The sequence below is a fragment of the Chenopodium quinoa genome, unplaced genomic scaffold (genome assembly GCF_001683475.1).
Source record: "Chenopodium quinoa cultivar QQ74 unplaced genomic scaffold, ASM168347v1, whole genome shotgun sequence".
Lineage (NCBI taxonomy): Eukaryota > Viridiplantae > Streptophyta > Magnoliopsida > Caryophyllales > Amaranthaceae > Chenopodium > Chenopodium quinoa.
Window position 1 is genome coordinate 4,860,845 of NW_018744878.1, and position 24,783 is coordinate 4,885,627.

General features: G+C 35.0%; 3 protein-coding genes across 4 annotated transcripts; 2 read left to right on the forward strand and 1 right to left on the reverse strand.

Moving 5' to 3' along the window:
- Positions 1–1,723: 1,723 nt before the first annotated feature.
- LOC110705682 (polygalacturonase QRT2-like) lies at positions 1,724–5,288 on the forward strand. Its single transcript, XM_021883585.1, has 9 exons — positions 1,724–2,301; positions 2,393–2,521; positions 2,653–2,817; positions 2,910–2,930; positions 3,061–3,268; positions 3,933–4,014; positions 4,266–4,374; positions 4,557–4,673; positions 4,962–5,288. The coding sequence occupies exons 1-9, from the start codon at positions 1,939–1,941 to the stop codon at positions 5,190–5,192; spliced, it is 1,425 nt and encodes a 474-aa protein (XP_021739277.1). The 5' UTR covers positions 1,724–1,938; the 3' UTR covers positions 5,193–5,288.
- An 11,287-nt stretch (positions 5,289–16,575) lies between these two features.
- Positions 16,576–18,505, forward strand: LOC110705684 (cytokinin riboside 5'-monophosphate phosphoribohydrolase LOG8-like). 2 transcript variants are annotated; one of them, XM_021883588.1, is made up of 7 exons: positions 16,576–17,273; positions 17,372–17,469; positions 17,616–17,646; positions 17,722–17,821; positions 17,925–17,995; positions 18,095–18,238; positions 18,350–18,505. In XM_021883588.1, exons 1-7 carry the CDS (start codon positions 17,187–17,189, stop codon positions 18,407–18,409), a joined length of 591 nt encoding a protein of 196 aa, XP_021739280.1. In that variant the 5' UTR covers positions 16,576–17,186; the 3' UTR covers positions 18,410–18,505. The 2 variants fall into 2 exon arrangements, with proteins under 2 accessions (XP_021739280.1, XP_021739279.1); XM_021883587.1 differs by having other exon boundaries at positions 16,578–17,284.
- Positions 18,506–20,319: 1,814 nt separating this feature from the next.
- LOC110705683 lies at positions 20,320–24,679 on the reverse strand. The gene is made up of 3 exons (XM_021883586.1): positions 24,265–24,679; positions 22,697–23,052; positions 20,320–22,305 (listed from the first exon to the last, which is right to left on the reverse strand). The coding sequence occupies exons 1-3, from the start codon at positions 24,449–24,451 to the stop codon at positions 20,425–20,427; spliced, it is 2,424 nt and encodes an 807-aa protein (XP_021739278.1). The 5' UTR covers positions 24,452–24,679; the 3' UTR covers positions 20,320–20,424.
- Between the last annotated feature and the right edge of the window lie 104 nt (positions 24,680–24,783).

Consider the following 24,783-nt stretch of genomic DNA (forward strand, 5'->3'; position numbering starts at 1 on the left):
GTACCACGAGACCTTAAATTAGCTTCCTTACTGTAATTTTTCACCTTTTCTTGTTGTTTTCAATTTAAAATTAATAATTACTTAACTAATAAAAGTCAAATATAAGAGCACACAATAAAATTTTAAATTTAACAACTCTTATTCGTTAAGAGGGATGGGTTGGGCTTAGGGCACAAATACATTCAACCAGCAAATAATTCTGTTTTCTTCATCCTTGTGGAATTAAAAGGGCGTGGTTGTAATTTTCAGACCATAAACATTTTACGGAGTAATTAGTGTTAGTTTGCATAAATTGACCATTGACATTGATTGTGGTTTTTATTGCCTAAATTAATAGACAAAAACTAATGAGCGCCCCCGGGGAGTTAGATAAGAGAATTAAAGTGCAAATATTAGAGTAAAATTAACATTAATTACACCGAACGACGCGTGATTTTGTCATGAATTCCTAACTTAATACCATCTCAACCAATAAAATTTATCCTTAACTAACGCCACGGGGCGCTCGTTAGCAAGATCGAAATTAAAATTATTGACTTTTAATTTCAGTGCACATAAAAGTGTTAGAAATGTGACAGAATTTCTACTTTTTCGACCAAATTATTGTCAACTTTAACTAAATTTTTCTTATGACTTATATTGTTTATATGAACCAATACAATTAGAATTAATTAACACTATTAAAATTTATTTTCATGGTATAGTAGCATAATATTTATATGACTCTTTCAATAATTATTATTTTTACTCAAATTTAAAATATTTATACTCATTGTTAGCTTGAAGGTTTAGGACTTATAAACTTGCATGACGTTTGAAGCTAACCTACTTTGTCCAGTAATCAAATAAGGAAAAGCCATAGATATGTAATCTTAGATCTTGTTATTTGTTCCTTACTATTCCTACTTGAATATTATGGGCAGAATACTGTTATTACAATCTTACATACAAGTTACAAACTATTTCTATTGAAGGAATGAATCATACACTAAGACATATCAACGGATTCTTTAGATTTCCCTATTGTAAAATTTTCCATAATGAGGGGCAAAGAAGCCTAGTAATCAACTATGAAATGGAAAATAACTATTTTTTTTTTTTTTGTTTAGATAGCCACGAGGACAGGTGATAAGAATCGATCCCAAGATCTCTTGGAATCGAGAGATCAGGGAAGGTCTAACCACTTGAGCTATACCTAACTCTCAACAGAAAAAATAAATAAATAAGTTCAGTGTTTTATACACTTAATTTACCAAATTTGAGTGTCCAACTAAAACTCAAAAAACATCCAATGATATTTGGAGTATCATTCTTTGGTAAGATCTAATTCTAAGGGTAATATCTAATTCTAAGGGTCTGTTCTGATTTATTGAACTGAAATAAACTAAAATTAAGCTGAAGAGAACATACCCTAAGTTATTGAAATAATATGAGAAAAGGAAATATTCTAATTACGCCAAGTATGTATTGTCAAATGAATAATAATAGCAAGTAAAATAAGAAAATAAATTAAAATTGGTATCAAATGGGTTCGTTTCGATGATGAGGGAGAACTTATTGGACTATTAGATAGAAATAGGAATGCATGACATATGTGAAAGGCTTGTTGGTAAACAAGCAAATAACAATTAGAGAGAGAGAAAGGGCTAATAGTAATGGGAGTCTAACTAACCATTATTATTAAGAGAAGGGAAAGGTAAAAATCGGGTATCAATCCATCAAATTTAACTTACTCTTCCGTCTCATTCTCTTCTTTTAACGAACCCATCAACTCTTTCTCTTCTACACAATTTAAGAAACCTCATCTCTTTATAAATACATTTCTTCACTTGTTTTTTTTACAACCAACCTTTATTATTATTATCTTATATTATAATAATATTATTATTATTCATTGTCTTTAAGTGCACAAATAATTTAAGACATAAATCAATAAGAATGTCTCTAATATCACATCTTCTTATACTTGTTGGTGGTCTTACCATCCTTATTTCTTCGTTTCTTCCGGTATGCCTATCTAGCTATCCCTTCCCGGAACGCGATTCGAGGAATTACATTACAAAGTATTCTACTAACAACAACAATATTAGTGATGATGATAATAAGGGGACTTACAATAATTACAACTACGAGCTTGATTCACAAAGTCTAGACAATTATGATAAGGTGATCCTTGATCGTAATAGGCATCATTCTCATCGAGCTCGGTCTAGAAGAGCCCCTTCCCCTTCATCTTCGCCTTCAAGAATTATTAATGTAGAACATTTTATCAAGTCAGGAAGAAGGAGAGATCATACCAAGGTATTTTAATCTATAGTTCATATAAATTATAAGGTAGTAATTATTTTTTTTTTAATTGTGTTTTTTGTCATATTTATTTTACATGAAAAAGGGTTTTAAGAGAGCTTGGAAGAAGGTATGTTCAACCAAGGGTGCAATATTGCTAGTGCCAAGAAACAAGAAGTATAGGGTCAGACCAATTAAGTTCTCTGGACCGTGTCGTTCTCCTCTCACCATAAAGGTACAATACAATACAATCCAAACGAATAAACTACTAATATATATATATGCACGTACTTTCTTTCTCAAGTACAATACATATGATATGATATGATATGATATAATATGATATACTTGTGGTTTATTGTGTAGATCAAAGGAAGAATCGAGGCGTCTACCAATCTAGCAGACTACAGAGATAGACTACATTGGCTACAATTCGAAAACATAACCAACTTCAAGATTAAAGGTCGAGGTACCATTGATGGCAGGGGACATATTTGGTGGCAGAATTCTTGTAAGATCAATACAACCAAGGTAATTATCTAATTAAAACTCACATTTCCTAAATTTTTTCTACTACAAATGAGTTGCACGATTTAATAATCTTTATACATTTATCTTTGCAGCCCTGTCAACATGCACCTACGGTATGACTTCATCTTAATAAATCAGTCCTGTAATCATTTCCTTGATGAATTCATTATCGTACTATATTTTTAAAATGAGCTGATATTACCGAATATAATTGCATTGTTTTGGGTTAAATTTGTTGTGAAGGCGGTAACCTTTGAGGGATGCAAGAACTTCATAGTGGATGGTTTAAAGATAACGAATGCACAACAAATGCATATGACATTTCAGAAATGCAGTGCTGTAAGAGCTTCAAATATAATCATAAAATCGCCAGGAAATAGCCCAAACACTGATGGAATTCATGTCACCGAGAGCAGAAACATTCAGATAACAAGATCTCGTATTGGAACAGGTAAAAACATACCTAATATGAAGGGTTACCGTATTATTATTGATCAACAAATGTTATCTAGCTATCAAGTTAATGCAAGGCCATAATATGTCTCCTTATGAAATAATTTAGCTCAAGAATGTAGTTGTATATTTCATTGACTCTGAATGCTTAACAAATTAAATACAATTAGTCAAAATACATACACTTTTAACAATATTAAATTAGATGGGTTGGTTAAGATATTTGAAGTCAAATTATTAACCAATCATCACTATTATATAAAATTAAATCTTCATTAAGTATAAAAGAACTTGAGGTAAACTGCGGAAGGATAAATCTTTAGTTAAATAATATAGAGCAATTTTTTTTATTATAATTTGGTAAATTTTGCAAGGATTAATCTTTAGATAAAGTTCAAACAATAAATATAATTAAAATAAAGCATACTAACATGTGTTTTGACAATCAACGGGTTTACAAAACTCAATTATAAGTCACTAGAAGTAATTATCCCTAATAATAGTAAGGAATGAACTATCTCATAGAATCGTTAGTCCCTCAAATCTTACAATAAAAAATTGTAAGTCCGCCTCATAAGAATTTTTTATTAAAAAAATAATAATAATAATAATTCTTGTTAGAAATTTATAACCCTTAGCTTACTACTTTTGTTCCAATTTAGGTGATGACTGCGTGTCAATAGTAAGTGGATCAAAGAATGTTCAAGTGTCGGACATAATTTGTGGACCAGGTCATGGAATCAGGTATGGTTTAAACCCAACTCTTATCAACCTCATGCTCAATTCAGTCAATTCTTTATCTAATTTTAGCCAATATCATATCTAAATTTCACTTTATTTGATTTGAGATTTCATTGACCAGTTTATTTTCTGCACTACTTGTTTTCTAGCTAATCACATATTATTATTGGTCCAACACTTTTCAATTTAAATCAATATAGTTTTTTTTTTTTTTTTTTTTTTTTTTGAAAAATATAATAAAATTGATTTTTCAGTATTGGAAGCCTAGGCAAAGGAAATTCCAAGGCACATGTTTCAAATGTATTGGTAAACAAGGCAAGACTTTTTGGAACCCTTAATGGAGTCAGAATTAAGACTTGGCAGGTAAGAAATTATTTTACGAATTATTTCCTTTTTTTTTTTTTTTTTTTTTTTTTTTAAGTTTGGCAGGTAAAAGTTGGATATTTTTCCATTTGTTAGGTTCTACACAATTTTGTAATGCAATTTTCATGTTTACTTGACTTTTAAAAAATGACTAATTTCGTGCTTTAATTTTTTGGTTGCAGGGAGGACAAGGATATGCAAAAAATGTTGTATTTCAAAATATTGCAATGAAAAATGTTAGCAATCCAATCATCATTGACCAGAATTATTGCGATCAAAAAACACCTTGTCATGAAATGGTAATCTACAAAAACTCCTTTCATATACATGCAAAGTTGCTATAATATAATAATAATAATAATAATAATAATAATAATAATAATTAATAATCATTCATTAATTTTTTGGGATAAAACTCACTTAGACTTATACATTTTTTATTTATTCAGAGGTAACACGTCCTTATAATAAGTGACGTATGACCATACTAGCCTATATATACACTAATACACCTGATTATAAGTGATATAGACCCTCCTCGGCCTTCATAGTAACTAATTTGAATATTTTTGTTGTTAAAATTGCAGAAATCAGCAGTACACATACAAAATGTGGTGTACAAAAACATAAAGGGAACAAGTTTTACAGAAGACGCGATAAAATTAAACTGCAGTAAAAGCCATAAATGCCAAGGAATAGTGTTGCAGAATATAAACCTTGTTATGAAAAAAGGAAGAAAAGCAGCTATGGCTGAATGTAAAAATGTTGAATTGATTTACAGAGGGAAGGTTTCACCCAAATGTCTTCAACATACTTAATTGTTCTTACTCTAGTTGTTACTTTGGGTTCATTATATATAATCCTGTACATATATTTTTAACTTTTAAGTTATTTGTTCATAATTGATTACATAATGCCCAAATTTTCATAGTAATTGATCTTTAATTTGATATTAGCAAGTAAAATAAAATTGAAAGTATTGAAAAAATATTTTCATATAAAAAAAGTACCAAATTTACTTGCACTTTCAGGTAGAGCTGTTAATTCAGTTAAACGAGTCGGGTTTGGGTCGGGTTAACTCAGGTCGGGTCAATTCAGATTAATTTCATAACCTATGCGGGTCGGGTTTGGGTTGGGTCATGCTTGAGTCAGGTCACGTCGGGTCATACTTCTTATCGGATTGGGGTCAGGTTTAGGTCGGGTTACATTCGGGTCGGGTGAACAATAGGTCAGGTTTTCATGGATTAAAACGGGTTAGGGTAATCTCGGGTTCGGTTCAAGTCAATAATTTGCGGGTTAAAATCAGGTTGGGTCATTTTCAAGTCGGGTCATTCTCGGATTCAAGTCGGGTTATGTTCAAGTCAATAATTTGCACGTTATAATCACGTCGGGTCATTTCCAAGTCAGGTCACATTCGGGTTCAACTAACTATAAATAGATAATTATCATTTTTATCAAGCTAATTATTTCATTTGACTATAATATATATGGCAATATATTAGGGAACTATAGTCTATAATTTAGGAAGATAATTATCTCCTTTGACCATACAACAAATATATACTATATTTAACTCTTAAATTTGAGGATGATGCTCCTTTCTTTTGTTGGCCTTTGATCAACAATAAGAAGGTGATCTAAATTGCATTTAAGGTGATTTGAAACCGGGCCAAGAACCATTTGGGTTGAATTTAGGTCGGGTCAATAACAAGTCGTGTTAATTTCGAGTCGGGCTAGTAATAGATCGTGTTGAATTTTTGGGTTGGGTAAGTAATAAGTATGGTAAAATTTGGGTTGGGTCGAGTCAATAACAAGTCGGGTTGAATTTGGGTCAGATCAATAACAAATCGGGTTGATTTCGGGTCAGGTTTGTAACAGGTTGGGTTAAATTCGGGTCGGGTTCTGAACGGGTCGGGTTGAACGAACTCAGGTCAGGTTAGTAACAAGTTGGAATAAATTCGGGTTTTGATAGGTTAAAACGGGTTTGGGTCAATTTCGGTTCAAGTCGAGTTCGGTGCAAGTTAATTAAATTGTCCGTTGTAAAGCAATAAATCGGTGCAAGTTGTAAACCTGTAAATTGGCCGTTTAAAAGAAAATTGAATGTTTCCACACACCCAATTGGACTCACGAAGGGTATTAAGGACCATGGTAAACATTTCGGCAATTTTTATTTCCGGGGGAAAAAAAGTCAAAAAATTCCAAAATTAAAAGCTAATATCCACGCTTTTTGAGAAATTTTGGGGGAAAAAAGTCAAAAAATTCCAAAATTAAAAGCTAATATCCACGCTTTTTGAGAAATTTTGGAGGGTTCAGGGCCCGGTGTCAAAAAGTCTTGATATTCTATGGTATACATCTCATAATCATATAATGCCGTTTGGGACCATATAAAATCATTATTTGTTGTCATAAATGTTCGTGCTAGGCTTGAATTAATGAAATCGGTGCAAGTTGTAAACCGATAAATTGGTCGTTTAAAAGCAAATTGGATGGTTCCACTCACCCAATTGGACTCCCGGAGGGTATTAAGGACCATGATAAACATTTCGGCAATTTTATATTTCCGAGCGAAAAATAAAATTAAAAATTTTCAAAATTGAAGGCTAATATCCACGCTTTTTGAGAAATTTTGGAGGTTTCGGAGCCTGGTGTATAAAAGTATGAGTACTATTTAGGGGAATCATCTCGGGGTCATATAATGTTGTTTGGAACCATATATGATCATAATTTGTTGTCATAAATGTTCGTGGTAAGCTTAAATTAATGAAATCAGTGCAAGTTGTAAACCGGTGAATTAGTCGTTTAAAGGCAAATTGGATGGTTCCACCCACTCAATTTGACTACCGGAGGGTATTAGGGACCATGGTAAACATTTCAGCAATTTTTTTTTTATGGGCAAAAAAAGTCAAAAAAATTCAAAAATTGAAGGCATTACGCTTTTTAGAAATTTTGGAGCATTAGGGGCCCGGTGTCTAAAAGTCTCGAAATTCTAGGGAATACGTCTCGGGGTCATATAATGTCGTTTGGAACCATATATGATTATTATTTGTTTGCATAAATGTTCGTGGTAGGCTTGTGTTAATGAAATCGGTGCAAGTTGTAAACCGGTAAATTAGACGTTTAAAGGCAAATTGGATGGTTCCGCCCACCAGATTGGACTCTCGGAGGGTATTAGGGACCATGGGAAACATTTCGCCAATTTTTATTTTTGGGCGAAAAAAAGTCAAAAAATTCCAAAATTGAAGGCTAATATCCATGCTTTTTGAGAAATTTTGGAGCCTTCGGGGCCCGGTGTCTAAGAGTCTCGAAATTCTAGGGAATACATCTCTGAGTCATATAAATTCGTTTGGAACCATATGTGATCATTATTTGTTGTCATAAAATGTTCGTTGTAGGCTTGAGTTAATGGAATCGGTGCAAGTTGTAAATCGGTAAATTGGATGTTTAAAGGCAAATTGAATGGTTCCGCCCACCAAATTGGACTCTCGGAGTTTATTATGGACCATGGTAAACATTTCGACTATTTTTATTTTCGAGCGAAAAAAAGTCAAAAAATTCCAAACACGATTTTAGGTTTCGGGGCCAAGTGTCGAAAAGGCTTAAGATTTAAGGAGATACATCCCGGGGTCATATAATGTCGTTTGGAACAATATATGATCATTATATGTTGTCATAATTGTTCGTGGTAGGCTTGAATTAATGAAATCGGTGCAAGTTTTAAATTGGTAAATTTGTCGTTTAAAGGCAAATTATATGGTTCCACATACACCATTGGACTCCCGGATGGTATTTGGGATCATTGTAAACATTTCGGAAATTTTTATTTACGGCCGAAAAAGTAAAAAAAAAAATCAAAAATTGAAGGCTAACATCAACGCTTTTTTAGAAATTTAAGGGCGTTCGTGGCCCGGTGTCTAAAAGTCTCGAAATTCTAGGGAATACAACTCGGGGTCATATAATGTCGTTTGGAACCATATGTGATCATTATTTGTTGTCATAAATGTTCGTTGTAGGCTTAAGTTAATGAACTCGATGCAAGTTTTAAACCAGTAATTGGTCGTTTAAAGGTAAATTGGATGGTTCCACCCACCCAATTGGATCCTAGAGGGTATTAGGGAAAATGGTAAGTTTTTCGGCAATTTTTATTTCCGGACGAAAAAAAGTCAAAAAAATTCTTAAATTGAAGGCTAATATCCACGCTTTTTGAGAAACTTTTTAGGTTTCGTGGCCCGGTGTCGTAAAGGTTTGAGATTTTAGGGGATACATCTCGAGGTCATATAATACTATTTTAAACCATAAATGATCATTATATGTTGTCATAAATGTTCGTTGTAGACTTGAGTGAATGAAATCGGTGCAAGTTGTAAACCGGTAAATTGGCCGTTTTAAGGCAAATTGGATAGTTCCGCCCACTTGATTGGATTGTTGCAGGGTACTAGGGAGCATGGTAAACATTTCGGCAATTTTTAATTTCGGGCAAAATAAAGTCAAAAATATTCCAAAATTAAAGGCTAATATCCACGTTTTTTGAGGAATTTTTGGAGCATTCGGGGCTCGGTGTCTAAAAGTCTCAAAATTCTAGGGAATACATGTCGGGGTCATATAATGTCGTTTGGAACCATATATGATCATTATTTGTTGGCATAAATGTTCGTGGTAGGCTGGAGTTAATGAAATCGGTGAAAGTTGTAAAACGGTAAATTAGCAGTTTAAAAGCAAATTGGATAGTTCCGCCCACCCGATTGGACTCTCGGAGGGTATTAGGGTCCACGGCAAACATTTCGGCAATTTTTATTTTCGGGCGAAAAAAAGTAAAAAAAATCAAAAATTGAAGGTTAATATCCACGCTTTTTGAGAAATTTTGGAGCCTTCGAGGCCCGGTGTCTAAAAGTCTCGAAATTCTATGGAATACATCTCTGGGTCATATAATGTCGTTTGGAAATATATGTGATCATTATTTGTTGTCATAAATGTTCATTTTAGGCTTGAGTGAATGGAATCGGTGCAAGTTGTAAATCGGTAATTTGGTCGTTTAAAAGTAAATTAGATGGTTTCACCCACCCAATTGGACCACCAGAGGGTATTAGGGACCATGGTAAACATTTCGGCAATTTTTTATTTTCGGGCGAAAAAAAGTCAAAAAAAATCTTAAATTGAAGGCTAATATCCACGCTTTTTGAGAAATTTTTGAGGTTTCGGGGCCCTATGTCGTTAAGGTTTTCGATTTTAGGTGATACATCTCGGGGTCATATAATATTATTTTAAACCATAAATGATCATTATATGTTGTCATAATTGTTCGTGGTAGGCTTGAATTAATGAAATCGGTGCAAGTTGTAAATTGGTAAATTTGCCGTTTAAAGGCAAATTAGATGGTTCCAATCACCCAATTGGACTCTCGGAGGGTATTAGGGACCATGGGAAACATTTCGGCAATTTTTATTTACGGGCGAAAATAGTCAAAAAAAATTCAAAAATTGAAGGCTTAATATCCACGCTTTTTGAGAAATTTTGGAGCATTCGGGGCCCGGTGTCTAAAAGTCTCGAAATTGTAGGGAATACGTCTCAGGGTCATATAATGTCATTTGGAACCATATATGATCATTATTTGTTGGCATAAATGTTCGTGGTAGGCTTGAGTTAATGAAATCGGTGCAAGTTGTAAACCGGTAAATCAGATGTTTAAAGGCAAATTGGATGGTTCTGCCTACCAGATTGGACTCTCTGAGGGTATTAGGGACCATGGTTAACATTTCAGCTATTTTATTTTCGGGCGAAAAAAGTCAAAAAATTCCAAAATTGAAGGCTAATATCCACGATTTTTGTGAAATTTTTGAGGTTTCCGGGCCAAGTGTCGAAAAGGCTTGAGATTTAAGGAGATTTATTTCGGGGTCATATAATTCCGTTTGGAACAATATATGATCATTATATGTTGTCATAATTGTTCATGGTAGGCTTGAATTAAAGAAATCGGTGCAAGTTTTAAGTTGGTAAATTTGTCGTGTAAAGGCAAACTAGGTTAGAACCCGTGCAATGCACGGTTTATATAAAACCTATTTTTAATTTGTACATTTTAATAATAAATATCTATTATACATTAATATAAATAAGAATTACGTACATTTTGTAATTTAAAATCTTTTATTTTAATTAGTATCTGTTCGACGCGGTCTAATTCATAGTTCAATGTAGGAGATCGTTTATTAGTTTGTTATTAAAAATGATTTTAATTTCCTACTAGCTTTTAGTTGTAAGATAGAAGCCTTTAATATTTAAAGTTCAAAAATGTTAAATAAGATAACTCTACACACACACATACACACACACACACACACAAAAATAAAAATAAAAAATGACATCATCATTGCATTTAGGCGGGAAATTTTAATTTTTATTAAGAGAATGACACATGGGCAGTAATGATGTCATCATCTTCTGTTTTAGTAATAGTTAATAGATTAGATGGTTGATATATCTATTTTGTATAGTGTTTTACCCTCGTCCCTTGGTCGTAATTAGTAGTGTTTTGGCTCTTTAGAGCCATTTTTATTACTAATTGGTGTTTTCTAGTGTTTTCGTAGATTTGGTTGAGTTTTGTAGGAAATTTCATCTTTGGAGCTTTTTCCTGGGGTCGCGGAACAACTACGAGCATTTAAAGGCATGATTGATTGCATTTGGACACCGAGTATTCAAGGCCCGGAGTGGAGATTCGAATTGGGCCAAGAATGAAGCCTAATCTAAGTCCAGCATATACCCAGGCCTGATCAGGCGAGCTTTAGCCCGATCGGGCGGATGCCCAGAACAAGAGCGCGAGGCAAAAGGCGGGCCTGATCGGGCGGCCCTTCGCTCGATCGGGCGCGCGTTTCTGGGGAGCTATTTTCAGCGATTCCTTTGTTCTAATTAGGAGTAATTTTGGGTTATTGTATAAATACGATTTTAATGCTTTTGTTTAGGACCTATCTTCTTAGACTTTCTCTCTCTACTTAGTTTTATTTTCTCTCTCTACAAACTTCATACCTTATTCTTGATTCAACTCCTTGTTTACGATAACTTCGGTAACAATTTCCTCTTTATTAATTTCAGTAATTTTATTTCTTTAATTCATCATGTTTCCTTTAATTCCTTTATTTAGTTTAGATTTAATTATGTATGAGTAGTTCTCTTTCTAGGGTTTGTGGGGATCCATAAATAATATGAAAAGGGTAATTTATTATTGTTGATTATTGATGCTTAATTAATTTCCTATTGATTGATTTAATGCTATGCAATTAGATTAGTCCTGGTTTAATTGTATGAGTTTAGCAATATTGATTCGAGATTCGAGAGATGAGAATTGATGTTTAGGCTTAGTTTCAATAGGTGGACTAATTTATAAATGGTTAAGTCGAGATTCGAGAGATGAGATTTAATACCAATAAATTAACTCTGTGATTGTAATACGTAGTGAAATCCCTTTATGATCTGATTAATTGATGCATTGATGATTGATTGTTATGTTTTACCCTGGAATATTGTTTATTAGCGACTCTATTCCCTAGGCTTTTATCTCATTGATTTTCCTCCCACTTCTATTCCTTCCCACTTTTACTCTTAGTAGTTTAGTTCCCTTTTATAATAACAATTTGGTTATTTGATAATTTAGATTATACTATTAATTAGGAATAAGTTGACTTGTTTCCATGTGCTTCGACTCTTCTTCCCTATCTACATAATTAGTGGATTTAGGTAATACTTTTGATTAGGTGATTACGACTTTAGCCTGTCAATGGTTCCACCCACCCAATTGGACTCCCGGAGGGTATTTGGGACCATGTTAAACATTTTGGTAATTTTTATATCCGGGCAAAAAAAAAAGTCAAAAAATTCCAAAATTGAAGGCTAATATCCACGTTTTTTGAGAAATTTCGAATGTTTCGGGGCCTGGTGTCGAAAAGCATTGAAATTTTAGCGGATACATCTCGGGGTCATATAATGTTGTTTGGATCCATATATGATCATTATATGTTGTCATAAATGTTCGTGGTAAGCTTGAGTTAATGAAATCGGTGTAAGTTGTGAATTGGTAAATTGGTTGTTTAAAGGCAAATTGGATGGTTCCACCCAGCCAATTGGACTCCCGAAGGGTATTAGGGAACGTGGTAAACATTTCGGCAATTTTTATTTTCGGGTGAAAAAAGTCAAAAAATTCCAAAATTAAAGGCTAATATCCACGTTTTTTGAGAAATTTTGGAGGTTTCGGGGCCAGTGTCGAAAAGACTTGGGATTTAAGGAGATACATCTCGAGGTCATACAATGCCGTTTGGAACCATATATGATCATTATATGTTGTCATAAATGTTCGTGGTAAGCTTGAATTGATGAAATTGGTGCAAGTTGTAAATCGGTAAATTGGCCATAAATGTTTGTGGTAGACTTGAACCATATATGATCATTATATGTTGTCATATAATGCAGTTTAGGTCGGGTTAATAACAGGTCGGGTGAACAATAGGTCGGGTTTAATTCGGATTTTCACGGGTTAAAACTGGTTAGAGTAATTCTTGGGTTCGAGTCGGGGGTTCAAGTCAATAATTTGCGGGTTAGAATCAGGTCGGGTTATTCTCGGGTTGAGTCGGGTTCGGTTAAGTCAATGATTTGCGGGTTATAATCAGGTCTGGTCATTTTCAAGTCGAGTCATTCTCGGGTTCAAGTCGGGTCCGGTTCAAGTTAATAATTTGAGGGTTATAATCATGTTGGGTCATTTCCAATTCGGGTCATTCTTGGAGTCAAGTCGGGTTATGTTCTAGTCAAAAATTTGTAGGTTACAATCAGGTTGGGTCATTTCCAAGTCAGGTCATATTCGGGTTCAACTAACTTTAAATAGAAAATTATCATTTTTATCAAGATAATTATTTCCTTTGACTAAAATGTATATGGCAATATACTAGAGAACTATAGTTTATATTTTAGGAAGATAATTATCTCCTTTGACCATACAACAAATATATACTATATACATATATATTTAACTCTTAAATTTGAGGATGATGCTCCTTTCTTTTACTGGCCAGGACCGATTTGGTCTCCTTAGAAAATATGCTTTGGTCAACAATAATAAGGTGGTCTAAATTGCATTTAATGTGATTTGAAATCGGGTTAGGAACAATTTGGGTTGAATTTAGGTCGGGTCAATAACAAGTCGTGTTGCTTTCGAGTCGGGTTAGTAACATATCGCGTTGAATTTTTGGGTCGGGTTAAGGTCTGGTAAAATTCGGGTCGGGTCAATAACAAGTCGGGTTGAATTTGGGTTAGGTCAATAACAAGTCGGTTGATTTTGGGTCGGGTTTGTAACAGGTTGGGTTAAATTCGGGTCGGGTTGAATTCAGGTCAGGTTAGTAAAAAGTCGGGTTAAATTCGGGTTTTGATGGGTTAAAACGGGGTTTGGGTCAATTTAGGTTCAAGTCGGGTTCGATTCAGGTCAATAATTTACGGGTTACATTCGGGTCGGGTTCATCTCCAAGATAGTACATGTTCGGGTTCGGGTCTCACATACTCGGGTCAACTCGGGTCTAGGGTTGGTTTCAGGTCGGGTTTAGGTCACCATTTTTTCGGGTTCAGATGGGTCGGTTAATAATCAGGTTTGAGTTAGTATTTCGGGTCGGGTCAACTTTTAACAGCTCTACATTCAGGTATGGACTCATGTTCACCGGATTTTGGAGGGCCAAGGCCCAAACCTGAGTTGGGCCAGGTTAAGGCCTTGTTAATTTATACAAAAAAATTTCAGACCAATAATAACCCATAAAAGAGGGCTACGTTTAGTGATTAGTATACACTGCAACATGAGGTCATCATTTTACTAATCTAAAATCACTGAAGCTCAAACCAATACTTGTAGGTAACAAGTTAACACTATGTAGAAGGCTTTGAAGCTGGTAATCTATGTCCTAATACTACAACACAACCCGAGCCGAACACAAACTTTAAGATAGATCCGAAACAACATGAATGAACACGATCCTGTAGATCCATTTACTATATGATAAAATTTCCTTGCATTAGTTTTTGATGATTTACAAACTCAAAACAGACCAGAAATTCTAACAGGAATAACCTGGTACATGAATTGGGAAACCAAAATAGACATTCAGATTCTAAGATATACCAGTTAAAATTCACTTCTTGGCTAGGAAACTACCTAAGTGCTACTAGAAAGCACAAGCTATCCCTCACATGCAGTTTTTTTTCTCTCTCTGCTTGGTAGTCAAACTAAAACAGCACATTTTTTGTACTCAACTTAGCAGGGAGGGGGAGAAGAAGGGGGTGGGGTGGGTTTCACGGGAAGCATAGTAATCAAATTTCATTCGACGAACCTTTGTCATATACTACGAAAGGCTCAATATCCAGAGGGCATGCTAAGGCTTTGTGAGAGATCTACACCATCTTAAGAGTTTTTTTTCAACATCTCATACAGAAAGAAACAACGAGACAACTCATACAACCCAGGATAAAAATGTAAAGGTCAATACATCCAAAACTGACCATGACCTTGAGAAGCTGGAATTGGAGCTTAGCAGCTATGCTTGGAAAAGGGTAAATCTAGGCAAGGCATTTCTTTTTTGTCCAATGCCTGATACATAACTTGAACGGAAAATGATTTAGTCACTCTTCTCCGGTAATGATAATCGTGATAACTTCACGTGTAAATTAAAAACAGCCTCTCTTTGTCTGCCCTATCCTATCGTAACGATAAAACTGCATATATCCCTCATAATGCTTGGTGTGGTCTGCATTGGTGTAGCTGTACTAGCAATATAAGATATCAGGAAACAAATCAGCGGCCTAAAAACTTCTGCTAACACAAGTGAAACAGGAGACAAGACTTGAGTGCTTTTAGCCTTGCTGTCTACAATTGAGGCTTCAAAATTTAAACAACACTTTAGGGCCCCTTACCAAAGTGTGACTTACTGTACTCATTCATCATCATAAGCATAACATCCATGTTTGAAAAAGGGTGAAACCCATCATATAACAACAGCCAAAAACACCCTGGTAATTTCCAACAGCACGAAAATTAACCAAGCATACTCAATCCAAAGTCACCTAAAATGCAACCACCCATCACAACTCACAAGAATTAATCATTATGTCAAATGCTCATTTGTCTTGAGCCCTGTAGATGCACTCTGTAACATAAGCAAGCTTTTACGTAACTATATTCTAAGAGACTTGATGCATCAAAACAAAGCAAACCCAATCGAAAAAATGATCAACAAGCAAACATGTTACTGTCAACAATCGACATATCTCCTAATGAAAATAGAAAAGGAGGCCAGGAGGTTCCTTTGTACTTACTAAGGCGGTAAGGCCTCTAGCTAGGACCACAATAAAGCCACAAGATACTTTGGCTCCATGAGTTCTAAGATATTACATTAATCACCTATTTAACAACCACTAGTCAAGGATACTATTCGTAAACCACACTTTCAACAGTCTTCTTTTGAGTTCAAAGTACAAGAGAATCATATATCAGCAAAAGACTAACAACCATATAGGCATATACTACGCCCTATCGCCCATTTTCAATGGCTGTCCTAAATTTACTCCTACATGGAATCTTATTATGTAAAGAAAACATCTAGAACTTTATGAACAACTGCTTCACGGCTTTTATCTCTCATCAAATATAAATTCCCAATCCCTCATCGTACTCTGCTTTTTGAAGATTCAATTAACAACATGAATGCATGATAAAAGTTGCAATGTTTGTCATCCACCCCTTCATCTCTTTTAGCAGAAAAGGTGATGCTTATAAATGTCAGATTCTGAAAATGACAGAATTGTAGAATAATCATGTATAGCATTTTCAGCATTGTGAGGGCCAACACAAATTAGTTACACAATGCAGTTTGCTTAATTTAGACAGAAACTAGTTGACATGTAAACATGTTTTAAAAAAAGAGAATATTCTATGCACATCTTCACCCAAATTTCTATTTGCTAGGGTACTACTCAATTTCATGATCGGAAGGCAAGTAAATTTTACAGTTGCATTGAAGATACTCTTCTCTTAAATAACATTAAATGGGGATAACAGTTAATATAACAGGTTATGCAAAAATAAAAATTTTGCATTAGTCTTAATCTAGTCTACCCCCCCCCCCCCCAAAAAAAAAAAAAAAAAAAAAAAAAACCTTACACTGCATGGTTCAAAGCTCAAACCATTAGGTGGTTATAAATTTATAATAATGTAGGTAAAGACATAAATGATCAGATAGAAGCGAACCAATTGAAGTGGATTCTCCCAAGAATTCAACAAAATGATGAATACTGTATAGTGTATGTAGTTTCCCTGGGAGAGAGGGAAGGCCAGCTTATGCATACCTTTCTAGTTTTGTTGTTTTCCATGCATGGTCCACCTAAAGACCTTACAAAAGGATTCTTCTAAAAGTCAACATCCAACTCAAAGTTTGGTGATGGCTCACTCTTATGCATGGTTACCAACTCTATAAATAGCAAACTACTAGCAGATAACAACTTGATTTTTTATTTTTATTTTTTAAAAAACTTCACAGGACAAGAGACCACAGAATATGGGATAATTGCAAGAGGAACTTATAAGAAAAACTGAGTGCCTACTGCTAGACATTTCTCCTCAAACGACTACTCCAAGCAGACAAGAGGTGCTATATAGAGGGAGGGGGAGGGGCAGAGAAATGTTTCCTTTCATTTCTAGTTTTTCACAGTAATATAGTAATCTCACTGTTTCAGAGCATTGAATCCTTTTTCTCCAACCCTGACAATTTGGAAAATGGAAGTGATACCATCAAAAAGCATCAATGACAGGAGATTTAGGAGTATTTGTGTTTTCTGTGGTAGCAGAGCTGGATACAGACCCCTATTTGATGAAGCAGCTCTTGAACTTGGTAAAGCACTGGTAAATCCTCGTATTTAAGTGTTTTAACTAGGTTTCTTTTCATTTCATTTTTGACAACATTGAATGTACAATGATATGTTTCTGCAGGTGGAAAGAAAAATTGATTTGGTTTATGGAGGAGGAAGTATAGGCCTTATGGGAACCATATCTAAGACAGTATTTCAAGGTGGATGCCATGTTCTCGGGTATGCCTTAATAACCATTTCATAGTAAAACATGGGGTTAAATAAAGGATAGAGAGTGAGAACACTGACAGTTTACCTTTATACATTCATCTTTTGATATATTAAATGTTTTGATTAGTGAGTGTACTCATGTTTATCTTTTACAGTGTAATCCCTAGACCGCTCCTACCAATTGAGGTATCACATCTTCATGTTCATAATAGCTAATGTACTCTTCAGAAGTTCTTTACTGATAACAACAATTCAATCTAGATAGTAGGAGAAACACACGGAGAAGTAAAGATAGTTGCAGACATGCATCAAAGGAAGTCAGAAATGGAAAAGCATGCTGATGCTTTTATTGCTCTTCCTGGTAGGGAATGGTCCAGCATACAGATACACATCCTTTCACAGTTAATAGTCTTATCATTCGTTGTATAGGAAAGGATATGAAAATTCAAGATTTTAATTTTCAGGTGGTTATGGAACCATGGAAGAACTTTTAGAGATGATAACTTGGTCCCAGTTAGGAATTCATGGAAAACCTGTAAGAATTCCTCTAATGCTTTTAGATAATCTCCCCCTTTTTGTTTAATATCCCCCTTGACTATTGTTCTAACCACAAACTTCTCCCACCAAAAAAAAGGTTGGCTTGTTAAATGTAGGTGGATTCTTCAACAACTTGCTTACATTATTTGATAAAGGGGTCGAGGAGGGTTTCATAGCAAAGACAGAAAGAGACATAGTGATTTTAGCAGAATCAGCAGAAGAGCTGCTGAAGAAGATGGAGGTATGTTTCTTTTGTCCAAAAGCAGATTCTAAAAAGACCAAATTATTTGAACTAGCACAGTACTTAAAAAGCACAAAGAATGATTTGTCTTTTTACCGGTGCAAGTTGCAGGAATATACACCAACACATGATACAATTGCATCCAAACAAAGCTGGGAAACTGAGAAATAATTGTACAATGAAAGAATCCACTTCTAATTTATCTTTTATATACTCATATGTTCACTATAGAAGCAGGCAACAAAGATGTAAAAGTTCTGTCAAAAAGTAGAAGAATTGTGACATAGCTGCCTAGCTGGTATTGTCCACTTACTTGATTACTAGATCTTTTTAGGCCTCTCAATAACATCCAATGTAAAGGGAGACCTTCCTTTGCCTCTATATATACATCTTTATTGTGTACACATGTCAGTGCAAAGAGATGGCAACAACGCAGAAGCCCTGGAAGGGGTCAGGTTATTTTTCTCTTTAAATACAAGAGTAATGGGGTAAGGTGAAAGTGATCTGACCCCATACTCTAGTGGTTTTAATCTTTCTTAGTATGTACCCTAACAGTGTTAAGCTAGTCAATATTCAGATCAAGTACTCCATACATAGTTGTCATGCACAAAATTGTCAGTGCTACAATCATTTCACCACACTTATGTAATAGCAAATGATTCGAGAGAGTAAAACGTGTGGGCAGACACTTATAAAAAGAAAAGAAAAATTAAAAAAAAAAAAATCACTCTTAATTTTTTAAATTTTGGTATTTGTATCCATCAGCCTCTCTGTAGATGACAGCAAAAGTCTCCATGTATCCAAGGCTGTAAAGTAATCAACACATAGAATGCCCTCAAATGCACTATAATCATCTTAGGATTAGTCATTAGACATCTAACATGCTTGAAAGAAGTCATGGACTCCATGTGTCCCCCATACAAGCTTAGTTATTGGCTAATACACAGAAACTCTAATTGGAGTCTTTTGCATTATTGCTTCCAAGCAAGCAAGATATATAGCAAGCTCAGATCTTTCACAAAATTTGTGTTAGTTGTCCATTATGGCATTAAAAGAATAAGACATTTATAGGCATAGATGCAAACTGTACAGGTATCCACAGCAAAAACCTCAGTGCTTCCCCCAAACAAACTTTTCATTTCTTGCAAGTACAGAAGCTTATTCCCAAAATACATAGATGAGACTACTCACCTTAACAGAGACAGCACTTGATACAACCCATTTAAATACCATTGATGCAAAGATAATGGTCCAATGGTGCTAAAGGGAAAAAATACACAAAAAATTGATCACATAATCAGCTATAAGTATCAGAAGCAAAGTAGACTTACAATGAATGCAATAGAAAGCCTGACACTTCCATCTGGCCAACCACTGTTTAAGTGCCATGAAAATAAAAAGGTTGCATGAAGATCAAGACTCAAGAATGAATTTATCTGTCAATACTACCAAAGTACCAACTTGTATGCTGGAACTCTGGAAGAAGTAGGATGCATCAAACTTATGAATGTGATCTGTTGCACAAATTCCATAAAAACCATTAAGTTGCATAAGCACGTACATAAACAGAACCATCAACTTAAATATTAGCAGTCCAATGCATAAGAAGATGTTACCTGCAAATACTCACGATCATCTCACTTTCTCCTCTCAGAAAATCAGAATTAAGCCAGTCACAATCATAAAAGTATTAATCCAGCTTTATACTCATCTCAGGAAATATCAATCTTAAAAACAGAATTTTCCAGAATAGTATGAAATGTTGCCCAGAGACCAATGCCAAACTTTAATATGATATGATAGGGTTTGATAGAGCAAATCCAATAGGCTACCAGTGGTCATTTGCAAGGTCATATTTGCAAGGCATCCTCAGCAATGGATAAGGAAAATGCAAGTTCTTCAAAATTGGAGCAATATCAATCAGAGAAAGATGCACCTTACATGATCTGTTTACCTTCACAGCTGAACATTAGGAAAATATTTAAGGGTTCCTAATAAATTATTCTCAGATTTCTCATTGTAACTTCTGAGAAAAGGTGAGATACTCAATTTACAACACATGAACCAACCACACCAAGGCAGATAAAATGCTTGCTACAGCAGAAGATGAAGGCATTTGATTAAATAAAATTTTAAGTTGAATATCTATTTACAGATCAAAACATGTATTTCATAACACATTAGTATCATATAAGACTTTCACCCATATCTTGAATTCCACATTCCTGCAGTCCTTCTCTATTAGAAAGTATGCAATCAAAGTTATAATCATCTAAACAAAACTCGTTATTAGGAGTTTCTGAAATGGCGGAGTCTCCATCCTCAATCATAACTAAATCATGCTGCCCATTGAAAAAAGTAGCATTATCTTCATCAACACAAGGAACTTCACTGCATACATCAGGAACATCCATCAATAGGGCATCAAAAGACGACGTAGCAGACAATTTCTCTTGTGATAAGAATTTCACATCCAGTATAGGAGTTCCAAAATCAACAACGGCAGGGCTTTGTAACTTCAAAATGTTCAGCAGCATACCAGGGCACTCTCTTGCCATCTCCTCACCAGAACAGGAGTCAATAATGGCTGCAGGTACTCCTGATGCAGCAGTAGAGGAATCGATAGCAGGGGAGTCAGTGGAACCAAAAATAAAAGTACGATTTGAGTCATCATCAGCTTCTCCAAATCTGTCTAATCTCGAATCATCAATATCTGTTTTGACTACGTCAAGATTCTCAAGAATAACTTCATTCAAAACAGAAATGTCAAGGGACTTCTCGCTCTTTCCTTCCTCAATTACACAGTTTTGTAATTCAACAGATTCTGTAGTCTCTTCAAAACCTTTGCCAGCATTAAAAAACTCTTTCTCTGTTAGTACAATATCGTCCTTGGTAGAAATATTATACCAATCAACATCGACTGAAGAGACAACATGCTCATCAGATAGGATTGAGTCTGAGGACTCTGACGGACAAGGACTCCCATTCTCTTCTTTACTGGAGATATAAGCAGTTTCTTCAACCACATCAGTGTCTTTGGAAGCCGAAGATAGGAAACCAGCAAGTGCAGAAGCTAGAGCATCATTAATAGACAATGGTTTCTTCAGATTGCCTTTTGGGGAGTCCTTAACTGCTTCACAGGCGTCACTTTCTCCTTCATCATCAACACACGAAAAGTCCGGTGCTGTGACAACAAGACTAGGAATTAGCGGGGCAGCATTGGAAGAGGATGAAGACATATTATTGGGTAGAACAGAGGGAGATGAATATACATCCGAGGATGGGATTGACATGTCTGGAGGGCGACTTTCATCCTTCTTGATTGATTCAGAATTTGTAGTACTAGGAGAACCATTTCCTTCATTGAAGATGGACTTGGATTCAGAATCAATGCCAGAGAAATCTGGAGCAGAAATTCTATTGCAAGCTTTCACAGAACCTACAGTCTTGGCAAATAACTCCAATTGCTGTTCTACCCTTTCAAGCCTTCCTTCCATGTTGCTAATTGGCTTCACCATTTTTTCCTCAAACCTCAAAAAGAAGTCTTCAATCTTTGCAACACGAGAAACAAGTTCGTCCAAAGTTTTCTCTATGCGACTACAAGATAATTCATTCCTTTCACTGTTTGAATGAGGATTCATTTGAGAATCTGGCTTTTGCATAGGAAACTCTGGTTGGGACATGTGTACAGGTGCACTATTTAATGTGGTTCCCTGGATACTTTCAGACTGAGAGGTGTTAGAAGACACAAACGTACTAGTTGACTTGACTCCAGTATCTTGGTGCTTCCTTTCTCCAACAGCAGAATCACTTTGTTCTTGCATTTGATTCCTTCGAATATTAGATAGGCTCAAAAGTGTCGGGATGAGCAAGGACATCTTAGCACTTTCAGAAGAGGATTCTGGTGCGTTAGTCGAAGAATTAGTATCAATTGATACTACAGGATCAGCAAACACATAAACTTCATCTATGTAAATGCAATCTCCACTCTGGATAGACAGCAAACGGAGAGTGATGGACAGGAACGGATCAGCATCAGATATCTCTGCAGTAGCCTCAAAGTAGTCCTGAAAATTTAATCGATGGGATATTGACACAACTAAAAGTCAACCACAAGCCAGCCACAAAGAATAATCTATAGGAATGAAATAATTGCGAGAAATAAGAATAATTTACTAAAGTTAAATCATATTTGTGTTTTAATTAAGAGTTCAACTTTTGCACAATTTCTTATAATAGGAGAGGACAAGGTATTACTGTTCTGTCTTAGTCGACCAAAGTGGACTTAAAAGGCTGAAAGTAAAAAAGAAATGGCCACAGTTGACAAATACTACGTAATTTTTGTCCAAATAACAGTAAGTGATCCAATATACAGAGAACCAAAACTCAATAAGTACCAAACCTAAACCTAACTTCTATATCAATCGGTCAAAAAGATCTGCAGTAAATCAGAAATACCTGATTGCCTCGTTCCATGCAGCTCTCATCTATTTTAGACAGAGGTGTGCCTTCATCAAGCATAGCAGAATTTCGCACTTTCACATCCACCCAGTCATCTTCGTTGGTGCTGCCTCCACTATCAGATCTTAAATGGCCATCACAAGAACTACTATTGGGGCTACAAGAACTTATAGGCAATGATCCTACACCATCTGTCTCTTGCAGTAGCTCTTCACTTTTAGCAGCAACCCCACAACGAACTGTACATAGGTACTCATTTTCACCCTTCTCATTAGCAGAATAGTATATTTCATAGACTCTAGCAGTACTACGGACATAGACCTGCTTGATTTCATGTTGCTGGGTAAAAGAAACTGAAAAAGGAAATAAAAGCATAAGCCTAGTGCAAAAGAGTAAAAGCGAAAGGGGATGACAAATAAAACAAAAGAAAAAGATCAATTGGTAAGCTCTTTCCACTGTTATAAATTAAAAATATGAAAAATCTCATTAAAAAAAATGAATAAATAGAACTAAAAATTGAGCATTCTTTAGAAACACCAGCAAATCACAGGAGATTAGTAATGTTTCATGCTCAAATGTGATTTCTTCTCTCATTGTATCTCCCTCCTGTCTCTAACATCATTCAAATTATGACTCGTTATATTCTTGTTGAAGTTAACAACTAATACATTATTCTGTAAAATCTACAAAAGCCTGTCTCACAGGCACACTATGTAAAACATCATCAGTTTAAATCAAGGCAATGAAGGACTATATCATGATATCATCTCATGCAAGAACATAGAATTATAGACCTGCAGTATACTTTTTACAAGTATCAAGAGGGCTGTTGTAATGAAAATATCGGAAAAACCAATAGCTTAGGGAGTCAAATCCCTCATACACGGTAGGTTGCGGGGTGGATAACTCAACTTGAGTCTAGGTCATTTCTAGAAATTTAAGACCTTGTACCTCCTTTTTTCAATTAAATCCAGGATCTATATCTACCCATCTACAAGTACTCACCAGCAAATTAAGTCCTACATTTACAGAGATTACATAAGTTAATACTTCATCCTACCCAAAAGAAACAATAATATTCCAACACTAAAGGCGATGTTAACGATTCTTTGAAGTTGACTACCCAATTAATCTATTCCTACCCATCTACGAGTACACTCTAACAAATTAAATCCTACGAGTACATTTGAAGAGATTACACAAGTTCATACTTCATTCTACCCATAAAAACTAAAAATTCCAGCAATAAAGATCCTGTTAATGGTTCTTTGAAATTGACTAAGCTAAAAATTCGCAAATATAATTCAAAATATATGATTCTAAAATTGATCGCCATCTCAACGCTGAATATTGTAATCAATACAACAATCCGAAAAATACAATCAGGCATTACAAACAACTTGATTACTACTATCAAAAGAAGCTATATTATACAGTAATTACAAAAATCCTAACCAATTCGGCCAAAAAAAAAAAAAAAAAAAAAAACATATAATGAGCAATTAAATCAGAAAATGATGAAAATAGTATAATCAATTCGAAAAAAAAAAAATAAAAAAATTTACTTGTGATCTCGCAGGGGCCGGAATCCGGTGAAGGACGGCGCAGGATAAGAGGGGGTTTAAGCGCAGGAACAGAATCAACGGAAGAAATTGAGGACTCGGAAGTAATAGCATCTTCGAGAGAACCATGAATGATCGGCCATGATGAATTGAAATTAGTAGCAGAAATGTCTAGGGTTTCGGTTTCCATTGATTCTGGAATCGAAGTTGTTCGTAATCTTCAAGCTTTGAGTAGTATAACACAAGTAGAGGAAGAAGGTAAGAGAAGTAAGATGTCTGCAATTTTGGAGAAGGGATGACGAATGATGATCACCCCAAAATCTGTGTTTCTAATTCAGTATACTAGTATTTTAAATAAATTGTCTAGGTTTTAGAATTAGGAAAATGATGATATAGAGGTACTCCCATATCTTGGAGCTCTTTCCCAAATTAAAGTCAAGAAGAACCGCAATTCCCAAATTGCAGCCAAATCTTTTTATTTTCCCATTCTACCGTCCACGTAAGCACTGGTTAAAAAATCGG